Raw genomic sequence first — 12998 nt, 5'->3', positions numbered from 1 at the left:
CAATTAATACCGAAAATGTTCTTAATCTAAATTTTATTAATTTTTCTTTTTTATTTCACTTGTATTGGGCTCTCTATTATAAACTCTTTCGAAATATTCTGTTTACGTTAACCACAAATTTTTGAATTATTTAGTTATTTTATACGTAAATTTTCAATATTTATCAAGTTCGTTTTACCAAATAATTACATTTTCTTATTTCCCAAAAACCTGTAAAATGTTTGTTTGTTTCTTTATAATTCCTTAAAATATTAAATATTATATTTTTTATTTACACAATTTTCAACTGATAACAGTCCTATCGATACGTGCATCGATAGTATAAGGCGAGTTGGCAGCTCCATTTATCGGCATACCGAAATCAAGTTGGCAGCCATCTGTTGTTTTTTTTTCCCATCAACATGAGCGCTGTGAACGATCCCCTGGAATTATTGTCGAATAAGGGCAACCGTACGCCCACTTTCCTCGGCCCACTATGGAATCCGGTGACCTGCGGTCTTGCCGGAGTGGGCGTGGCCATTTTCGTCAACTGGGGCTTCCGTAGACCCGTGCTTTCCGGTGAGTTTTCCCTGCGTTCCATGTGACGTAACATTGTTTTTGTCCAAACTAACTAATGGATAATGGATAATATTAACTGAATTATCTCCGTTTTGCAGGCATCCAGAAGCACATTGCCTTTGGCGCCATCGGAGTCGGTGCCGGAACCTATTTCGACCAGAAGAGGAACGAGTACCTGGCCAAAAGAGATGCCGTCCTCAGGCACTACATAGAGCTGCATCCCGACGATTTTCCCGTGACGGGTGAGTAGCAGGGCCGGAAGGGTGCTCCTCTAAACGTTCTTTTAAATCCCCTTTTTTTGATTTTCAGAACGCAAGAAGTACGGCGATGTCCTGGAGAGCTGGGTACCAGTTCGTTAAATGGCTTATAAATTTGTTGTAAAAGCGACCGATGGAAGTAGTTAATAAAACAGCTTTAATTGTACTATAATTTGGATATCTCAAGCTGATTCGAGAGCTATGCGGGGGACATGGAAATGGAAAAACGGTATTTGTTTGGTATCTTTTGTTTGGAGCAATTCAAAATTTTCAGATTTAGGGTTTGAAAGAATCAAACTACATTTTTAAGTTCTAAATTGAGTAAAAATTTAAAATAAACAATCATCAAGGAGGTGAGTGCTGTGAGAATAGGAGACGTTTAGTTTTAGAAGTCTCTTCTTAAATGTTTATAATTATTCTTAAATATTAGTAAGTTGAAGAAGGACAATTCACTTTGTAAGATATCCTTAAATCCCCATATGTTTTTACAATTTATAAACCAGTAAGTAATGTTAATAAGTATAAATGGTATGGTAAAAAAATATTCTCTGAGAGTCTTTCAAAGATCTTTGTCAGAATTAAATATTTCAAAATCACAAAAAAATTATTTACATAATTTTAAATAAATTTTTGCAAGTAAGAGATATATACATATATATATTTAAGAAATATTTTTTTACACGTTTCGTATTTTAAACTTTGACATGTTTTTACATGTCTGAGAAAATATAGTTCCGGTTTTCACCACTGCAACTCAGCTATAAAGTTTCCTATAAATTTGTATTATTAAAATTGGGCAAATTGTAATTATTTTTGGTTGTTCCCATTTATATATTCGTTTGATTTAATATAAAATATAAGGAAAAAGTTACTCACTTGCTATTAACACCATATATTTCTATCGTTTTTAAACTATCAATGTTGTTTTCCGATAAATTTTGAGCTTTTTGACGTTTTTCAAATGACTTCAAAAGCGCGCAAAGGTGAATTTCTCATATTTGCGTCGTCCAATCAGATGTTTACCTCCAACATGGCGAAAGGCGATGTCGCCAGAGAAAATCCAGAAGCTTATTCGGTAGGATGTGGCTGCGCAAAAAACTGTTTAATTAAAAACTAACAGCCCAACACAGGAAGCTGAACAAAACGCGCTAAAAAAATCTATAAAAGTGACTGAAACAAAAACTAAAAAGTGAAAAATATAACAAGAAATATTTAATAAAAAATTCACAACTAATATTTTTTGTGCATTTTAAAGCCGTGTTTTTTTGCGTTCGTTTAAGTGTGTGTGTGTATCGTCGTTTTACCGTTACAATTTACGAAAACCGAAAATAAAGTGAAACTAGTGATAATACAAATAAATGCCAATAATAATTAATGGTTAAGCATAGCAAGCAAATTAGTGTTCATTAATTGCAGAAAAAAAAACCAAAAAAGTTTTTTGCTCCGCTTCTTTAAGCTCTTTCGTTGAGCAGAAAACAACAACCGAAAAACAGCAAAGACCCCAAGAGCCGTCGGCTTTTTCCAACTGGGAATTTTCTTATCAGAAGCAGAAGCAACGATTATGGCAAAGGTAAGGCTAAAGCTCTTAATTTTATTAGAAAATTATTTATTTATGAACAGATGCTCTCTCCTTTCTCTCCTCCCATTTTTCCCACGACTTTGCTTTGGCAAATGTTTGTCAATTTGGTTTTTATTTTATTGCTTGTGTGTGCTTGTGCTGCGAGTGGGTTGATTTTCACTTGTTTGTATAAATTATGCATGGTTTTTGTGGATTTCGCATTGATTTTCTTCCTCCGAAGAAGGAATCGATTCCCCACGACATTTTATGATGTGTAAAATTGAACGGGAATTGTACGGAACGAAAGACAAAAATGTTGTGCAGCCATAAAAATACGGTTATACTGTAAAAAAAGTACACTCGAAGTTAAAGAAAAAGAAGTAACATGGAAGAGATTTGGGTTCGGCCGTCGTTAAGGGCATACAACGGGAATAAGAACCAAGAGGAGATTGCAAAATAACAATAAATGCTAAATATACACATGGTTTTTTTATTATATTTATTTTTTATATACATATATTAAAAGCTTCATTAAGCCAGCAACAGATAAGGATTTGTTTTTATGATTGCGTATTAGGAAATCTTTGTGCTTCAATTAAGAGTTTAATATTATTATAATATAGCAATATTTCACAAAAATAAATCTTAAAACACTAGTAAAAAAGTTTTTGTGATTGTAGATTCTTCGCACATCAAACCAAAGTCGGTCAAAAGCCCAAAAGGTGTTACTTTAAATACGAAAAATGTGGATTTGTTTACTTAAGTTCTTAATTAATTTAAATTATTTTAAAAATACGTCTAAAAGAATATTTTGAATCTCAAAAACTCGACTTAACAGCAGCTTAATGCTCAAAGATAGCTCGCTTTTTCCTTTAAACGCCTTCAAATCCTTTCCATCAGGCTAATGAGTGAATTTCTCAAGTACTTTTCTCCCGTCTCCGCCTGCAAATAAAGGGAAAACCCGCTTATTGACCAATCTGCACGCTATTACGATGTACGGCCGTAAAAAGCCAAGGAAGGAGCCCAGTCCCCCGCAATCCCAATCAACCGATTGAAGGTCCGGAAAAAGCCGAAGTAAAAGCCAAGAGCCATTTTTCACTGGCCAAGCGAAAAGTCTTAGTGGGAGAAATGAGCTACATTTTTCGTGAAGTTACTTTTAGCTCGCGGCAGTTCGTCGATATAGGTGTACGTACATACATATGTGGTGCAGTAGCTCCACCAAATTTGGTAATACATTTTTTATGGCCCACCACGGGTGCCTTTGAGCTGAGTGGCTGGAAAACCCCCCTTAACAGTCGCGTGTTTGTTCCAAAGAAGTGTGTCGGTATCTCTCGTGACAGGTTTGTTTTGCTCTTGATAAATTACCTTGCCACTTGTCGCTCAGTGTGAAATTATTTTCCTCTTCAAGTTTTCCACCCTCAGTTTTCCCTAAATTTTCTTTGGGACAATTTGAGTTTTGTGATTTGCACGCCGAATCGCGGCCAAATGTCTCCAAGTCAAGTTCAGACTTCCACAGCAGCACGGAAAATGTTTTACAATTGAAATTCTTGAAGGGACGCTTGGGTTTCTAGAGATGTTATTATTATTATTATGTACTTGGGGCTGAGGGTCCTGGGTAACCCAACAGGCAGAGACTCACTAGAGCGCCTTAGTTTGTCCTTTGTCCTTGAGTGGCCTTCGAAAGCGGAATAAATATGTTTCAGGGGGATGCCAGGAGCAAGTTTGATGGAGGCAGCGGCTATCCTAAAAAAAACTACAAAAACAAAACACTGTAAAAATCTAAAGATAATAAATAATAAACAATAAATATACCCCAAAAATATACACAATACTAAAAATTAAATTGTTTCTATTCACTTTTATTTTAATACATTTTTGATTAAAAATTTTAAACTTTATTTAATTTAATTTGTAGTGTGAAATTTGTTTATGTTTTTCGTTTTCTAAAACAACAATAACCGTGTAAATATATTTTGTTGCTTTCTTCTTTTTGTCGCGACATTCTCATAATCATTCGCCTCCCTTTCATTTCGCCCACTTTTCATCCATTTTGTCGTCCCGCCATACAGCCCCTATATCATTATGTGCAGCCTGTAGTATTATTATATTCCTTCCATACAATTGTCGACTTGGTGGGGGCTCGCCTCTTATATACATTTTTTTCATGTCAACAGCAGCAGGCGCAACCGCAGGAGCTGCCTGCCTGCAAGTGCAAGGATAACAGGGCGAAACTAACAATAAGTAGAAGTCATCTTTCTTGTAATACATATAGTGGCCCTACTTAGGCGGAAAGGATCTCGAAAAGCAGCTTGAAATATTGTATGAACAAAATAATAAGAGTCCAAGGGTTGATTAAATTGAGAGCGGTATGAAATGTACATTATGTTTTTGATAGCAGGAAAAGGATTATAAAATTTAAACATTTTTTCTGTTAGTTAGTGGAGGGAGGCTTCTTTTAAAATATAATTTTTGGTACTTGTATTTGGAAGTATAATTCAAAACAATTTATTTCAACATCTACAAATTTTTCAGAAAAATTATATTTCATTTCGTAGATAGTCCCTTTTCCAGAATAATTTTTTTCAACATTAGAGTCGCAAGGTGTTTCTGTTTAGGGACTAAAAATAAAAGAAGAAATAAAAGAGTACACTTTCCCTACTTTACAATATAGTTTATATTGCAATAACTTTCAAAATGGCTTTTACTATGGGAGTCATCGTTTTAGCCTGTAGCCTGTAGCATCTGTTTCAATATGGAGAGCTTATCCACCCTTCGCCCACATCACATACCTTCCCCCTTTATTGCTGAAGCCCCAAATCCCCCAATGGCTGATCCACTACACGTTTTCCATTTATGATTTATGCTGCAAGCGGTGGTATTTTCTGTATTGACTTAACGCGAAATGCGTTGCATGAAGCCCCCAGAAAGGCTCAGAGAGCCGCATTTACCCCCTTCGATATTTCGCTGTGGAGGAATCCGTATTTACGGTGGATTTTGGTGCACGATAATTTATTGATATCCTGTTTTCCTTTCTGTTCACATATTGAAATGCATCTGCATGTTATTGGCTGTCATTGTGCATATTAAACAAACAGGAAAACCCCCATGTCGATATTCTCTATGCTAATTTGCCATATAATCGGTATTGGCTTTGTTTGCAGTGCACGAGAAATGTGAAACTTGTTAATTATTTAAATTTGCATAATTAATTAAAAACAACAGATAAATGGCATGATTAAATACAAATTAGGTTATTTATGAACAAAGGAATATTGATTCTATAAAACTGAAAATAATTTAAAAGTATGTTCTTTATAATTAAAGTTATTTAAAATATTTTTATAGTTTTTAAATCTGTATTTTAGAGACTACAAAATTGAAGAAATTAATAAATAATATCTATATTCACAACTATATATTTTGAAATGCGAAAATGTATCTAAAGATAAGTCTCTATAAAGATCTACACTTTAGTAAGCTTCTATACATAAATTATTAAAAATGTAAACTGCAGTAAAATGTGTCTAAGAAGTGTTATGCCTTGTCTTAAAAATCCTTAACCTTATTTTCCAAAGTCATCATCATTTTTCTTGCATATTTGTGGGCGTCACATGCACCATGAATTTTCTTCTTCATTTTACTTTAGCTTGCATTTTTGTGTCCACCATTTGAAATTCCAGAGGAAACACGTGTGGCAGAGAAAACGCGGCAAAATTTTGCAAGATTCTTAAGCTAATTTCATTAAATATTCATGGCCAACGGCACGACAATGCACACGAAGTGCACACACATTTAGTCAGCGACATAGATATATGTAGGTACAGACAGAGCTGCAGTGATGCTGTTGTATATACACTTTAGAAAAATATATAGTAAATTTATCTCTAAGAGTATTATAAAATAAATTAAATATTTCCTTTTTTTTTAATCCGATTTAAGGTGGAAAGTTGAACATAAACCGCAAAGTTTTAAATTCAAACCTCCTTTTTTTTTTGCTCTGTAACCGTTTGTCAAAAATGTCAAACTGCCTTAGGTTTTAACGTGGCTTGCAAAGTTTTTTGGGCCGCACATGTGCGGCTCAGTCGATAAAGCGAGAATGGCAGGGCTTTGAGAGGCAGGCGAAGGATATTTCCCTCATCCGCCCCAATGTTGTCCCGAAATTAATAGTGTTTGCTTTTGGGCCTCAGCAGCAGCAGTGGTAGTTGTGACAGCAGCTGCTCCTGACAAATTTTCATTTAATCATTCGACGCCCTCAAGGTTTTAAGGTAATTTGATTGCATTTTGATAGATGATCTCTAAATAAACCAAGCAACTAAAAAAATATATATATTTGGTAAAAGATCTAAACACATTTGATAAATGTTTCTGTCCTGTGTTATGATGGCAGCCAATTGTCTAGTGCGGCAAGTGGTTTTTCTCTCCAATCTCTCTCTTTCTCTCTCTGCTTTGCCACTAATTTAATTAAGTTGCACAAAAAAGCAGAGACTATAGTCTCCTTTTTTGTGTGGAATGCCTGGGGAGGGTTGCAACATGCTGCATAAATAAAGGGGCGCAGATAAAAACGCTTGGAACAACATTGGGGCTGACCCCAGACAGAGTGTCGTGTCCTTTTGCAACCCGGAGACCATTAAATGGCCTGACAAATGGTATATTAGCATTGGGCAATTTTAGCCTGGGAAAAGGATTGGTTTTAGTTAGCTTGGGAAATACCCTAAGTGGGGGAAAACTGCAGAGATTTTTGATTAAAAGAAGGTTTTTAGGCGAATAAAATATAGCTTAATAATCCGAAATATTAGAGAAGAATTAGGTTAAAGTTATATTATTTTTAAATAGGGAAAAGTTGTTATATGGGTAGGTTACTTTATGCTTTTCCGTTTACAATGAAAGATAACTTCAAAATATATTTAATATTTCTTAAATACTATTCTGTAATATTCCCCATTAACTATTGTTATTTAACTTCCTGTTTTTTCTTTGTCTATTTAAAAACAGGATAATTATCAACTTATTTACCCAAAATCATGTATTATTTCTTTTCAAAATGCAGAGTACTTATAAGGTCTCTTGAAATCCCCTTTTAAATTTCCATTTTTCTGGAAGGGCCCATAAATTTGTTGAGCTCTTTGTTTCTTTTTATAAAATTTACAATTTCTTTCCTCGATTGGGGGGATTTCTTGTGCAGAGTTGCGATTTCCTGGCAAGTTCTTTTGTGTTTTTGTTGCTTGACTTGCGTCTTGGCAAATTTCTTTGGACAGCTTGAGGAATGGCAAATGGATAAAAGTAGATGAAAGATACCGGTATATGTCCATTATAAATTTTTCAGCCAACCCTTTCATTCCATTTTGTGCTATGCAAATTTATTAAGCAATTTAATTGCGCAAACATTATGCTGCAATCATTTTAAATGATCAAATAATTTAGGGAGTAATTAAATATTGACACGCACACATATTTTATGGCAGCACTTTGAATTAATTGTAGTTCCTACGGTGCTAAGAGCGCAATCAGCATAAAACGTGTGAAAATACATTCACAAAAAAATATTCAATAAAATGAAATGAAAACAGGCGGAAAGGTAAACCATAACGCTGTGAATGGGATATGGGGAGAATACACCCAGAACTCTCATGGCCTGGACCTTCACATGTGTGCGCAGATTAATAAAATATTGTTTTCTTTTTTTTGGTTATACATTTTTTTTTAGCTTTGTGTGCGCTGAACATGAAAAGAGCAGATAATTGAATTTTTTTATATTGAAAATGTAGGAGTGGCGCAGAAATTATCTGGAAAGGTTGAAAAGAGATTAGAGCAGGCGGCAAGGTCTCATATAATATTGAGGTTGGGGAGGTTGTAAACTAATAGAAAAAGCAAATGAAATTAATAATAGACATGACATTTAATGGCTAATTTTGAGGCTATAAAATTCAAAATTTTAAATAATATAATAATGGTTTATGAAAGCCCCTATTTTTCTTAAATATTTCCCGTATATAGTCATCAAAAGGCAGTCTAATTTTTTGTGTACAACTTTAAGCCTGTCTCGACTATTTATTCCAAAATCCAGCCACGTTCTATACATTTCAGTTTCGCCACTATTTTCCAACCTACACATCCGAGTACATATTTGATTTGATGGCAGACAAATTAAATAAAAAAAAAGCATATGTGCTGATAGGTGTAAAGCTCGTGTAACTATCCACGTGTGTGCCCACGGGTGGGTCTGTGTCGGTGGTGCATTTGACCACATGATGGCATTATAGTACTTGGGCTTGGGTGGGATTTCACTCCTAGCCTGGTTGGTTTTGGATTGGGCGGTTGGTCGGTTTAGTTCGCTTCTCGCACTTTATGTGTTTGTAATTGAAAATTAAGCGCCTGTCATCGGGGCCAAGGCGGAAAGTGTTCAGGGATGTACTGAGGCACTGAAAGAAATTAATGCGTAATTTAAAGATTCTGTTAAAATGTTGTACTTATTTTTGAATCTCCTCCTTTAATTACATTTAGATGTATTAGGTTTCTTAACGACAACAGTTCTTTTTTATTTAAAATCGTTTAAATGGAACTCCATTTGGATCTTTTAAACGGGAAATCAATCATGACTAAGCAAAAAAAAACAAGAATTTTAAATTCGAAAGAAATTCTTTTTTCTCGGTGCATTTGTGCTAGAATGAGCTACTAAACTGCAGGAAAGAGAGGTTGTTGGAATGAAACAGGCAAAGGTAGAGCGTGTCTTGCGGATCTACAGATACAGAGAAATTTACAGGGTTAGATACAAACACAGATACAGATACAGGTACAGATACAGATACAGATACAGATACCCGGAATAGGTGAATCGCATTTCGATTTGCTACCGCCTGCACTGGAAAATTGCCAGCTAACCATGCGATGCCCCTAAATCCCTCGTTGTGTCTCTGTATCCTGTCCATTCCTGCGGTTCCTGCCATGTGCGGTTAATTTGTTTCAAATCAGCTTTTCCACGAAGGATGAGGTGAAAATTGTGTCCTCGCCAATGTGGGTAAATAATTTGCCCGCTTTCCGTGGGCTTGCCTTGGCTGACAGTTGGGGATATAAACCAATTAACTTGCGACATGATCTGTCATCTGGGGTGATAAAAACGTGTGTGTTTGTGTGTTAAATTGAATCAATAAAGGTGTTATTAATGGTTGAAATTAATACGGAATAAACCATTAACATGGGATTAAAGTAATAGCAATTTCTTATATCCAAAAAGCTTATATTTATGGTTAAACATGTACTAATTTTGCGGTTCATTTAATATTAATCCTTTTTTAATTGCCTCAACAATTAAAATCTTGTTTTATAATTTCCCAAAATCCTTTTAAATCCATTCTTTGCCAATTCATGCAAATTGAAAGCTTTCCGTAAGTGAAACATCCATAAATCATAATACTCCAAAACGGAAATCCCCAGCAAACTCGCCCCGAAGTATGCAGAAATTTCCACTTGCTGAAAGCCAATTGTTTTTCTGACTATTTTGTTTTTCCTCGAGCGTACGAGGGAAAGGCTAAAAAAGTGAAAAAGCAAGTAATAGGGAAAAAAAAGAGTCGTCGTCTAAAGGGAAAACAATAGAAACAGAACTTACTAACCCAATTTAACTCCCTCGTCTGTATGTTATATGCATGTGTATAACGACCGCAGAGCTCCGACAATAGCAACAAGCGTTCTAAACAACGAGTAGTGGCGGTGAAACCACAATAGTTGCAACAACAACAACAACAATATTAATAATAGTGGCTGGCACTACAACAATAACACCTAGTGTCGACCGAGCACGCGATGCCAACATAAAATATGAGCGAGCAAAAGGCGCAAATAAAAGACGAAAGCTTCTAAAATTACGGAAATACCCGGCCAGGAAAACTATGGTGGGAGAGAGAGAAAAAAAAAGAGGAAAAGCGCCTCCAAGTCACCGCAGTGGCAGTAACACACACACACATTTAAATGCGGCCGTTGTGCGGTATTCATTTTCCCTTTTGCCGAGGTTGCGAACAATGTTTTTCCTCAAAAAATATATGAAAATTTTTCACAGTCCGTCCGGCTTAACTGAAACTTCAGCGGGGGCTTTCACCCCAAAAAACAAAGGGATTATTTTGATGTGGGTTCTAAGCCTTAATTATATTAGTTTGTGTTTATAATTAGGAAAAAAGATAAAAGCACAAGAAGCACGTTAAAGAAGCATCTTAGAAACATCTTTCTACTCTCTTTTATATAACAAATTAACATTCACTATATTATTTTCTAAAACGAAAAACTATATTTTCCCAAGTTTTTCACGTTTTTCTTAAGCACACTTCAGGGTGCCAGGGTAAAACATTGTTTTAAATACCTTGTAACCCACAAGAAAATGAAATTTTCGCCACTGGGAGTCGAGATTGTCTCTGGCAGACACTTTGTGTGCTGAGTTTAGCCCTGGAATTCCGAGTTAAATATTACTTCTCACCAGTTGCGCCATAAAGCACTCAGTGCCAGGGAAATGGGAAATGAAAATGACAGAGGTGTGCAGGTGTAGGTGGTAAGATGTGGAAGGTGGTTAGTATTAAGGGAGCATGTCGGGGGCAGAAGACAAACTCATGGTTAGGCCACAGGCGTCCGTTTTAATGCCCATTATAATTATGTGCGCCCGTGTGCGTGGCCCCAGCGCTTTTATGGCCTCTCTTGCCTGAAAACAACGAGAAAAATCAGCACAAAAACAAGCTAACTTAATGACTTGCACGCCAGGTGGCGCCGTGCATAGTGAGTCTCCGTCTCCCTTTGGTTGGGTGGTTGGTGCAACATCACATTTCATACGAGCCGTTAGACGCGACAACAAATGTTTATAAATTGTATATGAGGGTGCGAGCGTGTGTGCGTGAATGCTCAACACACCTGAGGTGGTGCTGACACAACTTGGGTGCATTTAATAGACTGTGCCTGCAAATTATATATGAATGTATGGAGGTACTACATGTGTATAATGGCAGAAAAAATAAACATGTAGCACAGTTCGAGGTTAGTCAACTCTGTGTGGAGTTTTGAAGCGATTTAGGTGATGACATCACCTCGAATGACGGCTTAATTTGCATGTCCTTGGTCACGGCAGTGGGTTTTATTAATTAAAGATGTCAAGAGAAGCTCCAGGAAATTGATTAAGGATTTTAAGTGTTATTATTTATGTTTCTGGTGTACTTGATTAGTCATAGTAGATGGGATGGTGCTTAGATAATTTGTAGAATGAGTAGTAATCAGCCAAACAATTTTTTAAATATTTATAGCTTCATTTCACAATCAATCTTAAATACCATAAAACTGCTTTCAAATATCTTTCGACAAAAATAACATAAAGTAAATCCTCTTTACACTAATTTATTGAATTTATTTAACTCTTGTTTACATTTGTTTCATTGGCTTTTTGCCAATTTCTTCGTTTACATTGCTAAGCCAACTGAAATTTGATGTTTTCAGACGCACTAAAGGATTTTAAGCCAGCCATTAAATATGTAGCATACTTTTGCGAGCATCTTATGCGACCTTCGTCCTTGTTTCCATTTTTTTTTTTTTGCTCTTCCTTCGCTTCATTCGAGCAGCATAATTGAAAAGGACCAACGAAGAGGCAGGGAAAAGGAGGGAAGAAGGAAAGACAAAGAGCAAACAGAAGCAAGGTAGAAAGATGAAAGGATTACAAAGCGTTTGACTGTTGGCATGGCCCTGTGACTATGACTGTGTATTTGTGCGTGTCTATAGCGCACATCCTGCATCCTGCACTCAAACACTGACGACGAATATCCCGCCGACCTTCACTAGAAACTATGCAAAGCATATGCCAAGGGCTAAGTAAAATGTACAGAAAAAAAGATAAAATTGAGGGAAATTTGTACACTAACTTTTGAGCAAGCAAGCAAAAACACACATAACAAATTGAGAGGGAGAAAATGTTATTTATGTGAAATCACTCGACTGACTCTCGAATGCTCTATTAACTTGGTTAATTTTTAATACACGTTTCAGCAGAAAGGACCTTTAGTAGAAACTGTAATGCAACTATTTAAGCACTGTCAACCAGGGTTTATCTATGGCAATATAGTTGAGCGGCTGAACTGCGAATTTTTAGCTTAGGTCAAAAGTCAAACATCTCTTCCTGCAGCATCCTTTCTGCATCTTTATTTTTTTTGCCCCCCTGGCCAGCTGCGATTGCAGTGCGGGAAAAGTTTTCCCAGCCAAAAGTTTAAAGTGAAAACTATGTGTGCTGAATTTGCAATGCGGCAACTAAGAAAGCAGAGGGAAAAATAAATGTATAAGTTTTTTTTTAGAAGAATCTACACTGCAGTCAAGTGCAAATTAAAGAGTTGAAAAAACAAGCCATCGATGAAACAGCAAAACAAGTTTTTATTTTCAAATTTCACTGGGTTCATGGGGGAGATGATATGGCAGATATTTGTTGTCTGGGGAAAAGAATTTTTCACTTAATTGTCAGAGAAACTAAAGAAAAAACTTATTTAGTTTTACATTTCTTAAGCAAAACTATCATTAACTCCTTATTTTTACAGATTTTTCCATTAAAAATTCAGATACTTTTCAAAGATATTTGCTTTGCAATCAGTAAGCAGCAATCCGTAAAAAGCCACCAC

General features: G+C 35.8%; 2 protein-coding genes across 2 annotated transcripts in view; both read left to right on the top strand.

Moving 5' to 3' along the window:
* The first annotated feature begins 370 nt into the window (after positions 1-370).
* Positions 371-987, top strand: ND-B14.5B (NADH dehydrogenase (ubiquinone) B14.5 B subunit). The gene is made up of 3 exons (XM_017181896.3): positions 371-558; positions 657-800; positions 868-987. The coding sequence occupies exons 1-3, from the start codon at positions 402-404 to the stop codon at positions 915-917; spliced, it is 351 nt and encodes a 116-aa protein (XP_017037385.1). The 5' UTR covers positions 371-401; the 3' UTR covers positions 918-987.
* A 1374-nt stretch (positions 988-2361) lies between these two features.
* Positions 2362-12998, top strand: part of toc (toucan) — an 81831-nt gene continuing 71194 nt past the window's right edge. Inside the window, exon 1 of the mRNA XM_017181904.3 lies at positions 2362-2385. Within this exon, the coding sequence (XP_017037393.1) occupies positions 2377-2385 (9 nt within the window). The 5' untranslated portion in view covers positions 2362-2376. The remainder of the gene's footprint in view (positions 2386-12998) is intronic.

The sequence above is a fragment of the Drosophila kikkawai genome, chromosome 2L (assembly GCF_030179895.1).
Source record: "Drosophila kikkawai strain 14028-0561.14 chromosome 2L, DkikHiC1v2, whole genome shotgun sequence".
In the NCBI taxonomy this organism is placed as follows: domain Eukaryota; kingdom Metazoa; phylum Arthropoda; class Insecta; order Diptera; family Drosophilidae; genus Drosophila; species Drosophila kikkawai.
Note: the sequence above shows the minus strand (reverse complement) of the source record. Positions and strands in the feature narration are given on the sequence as shown.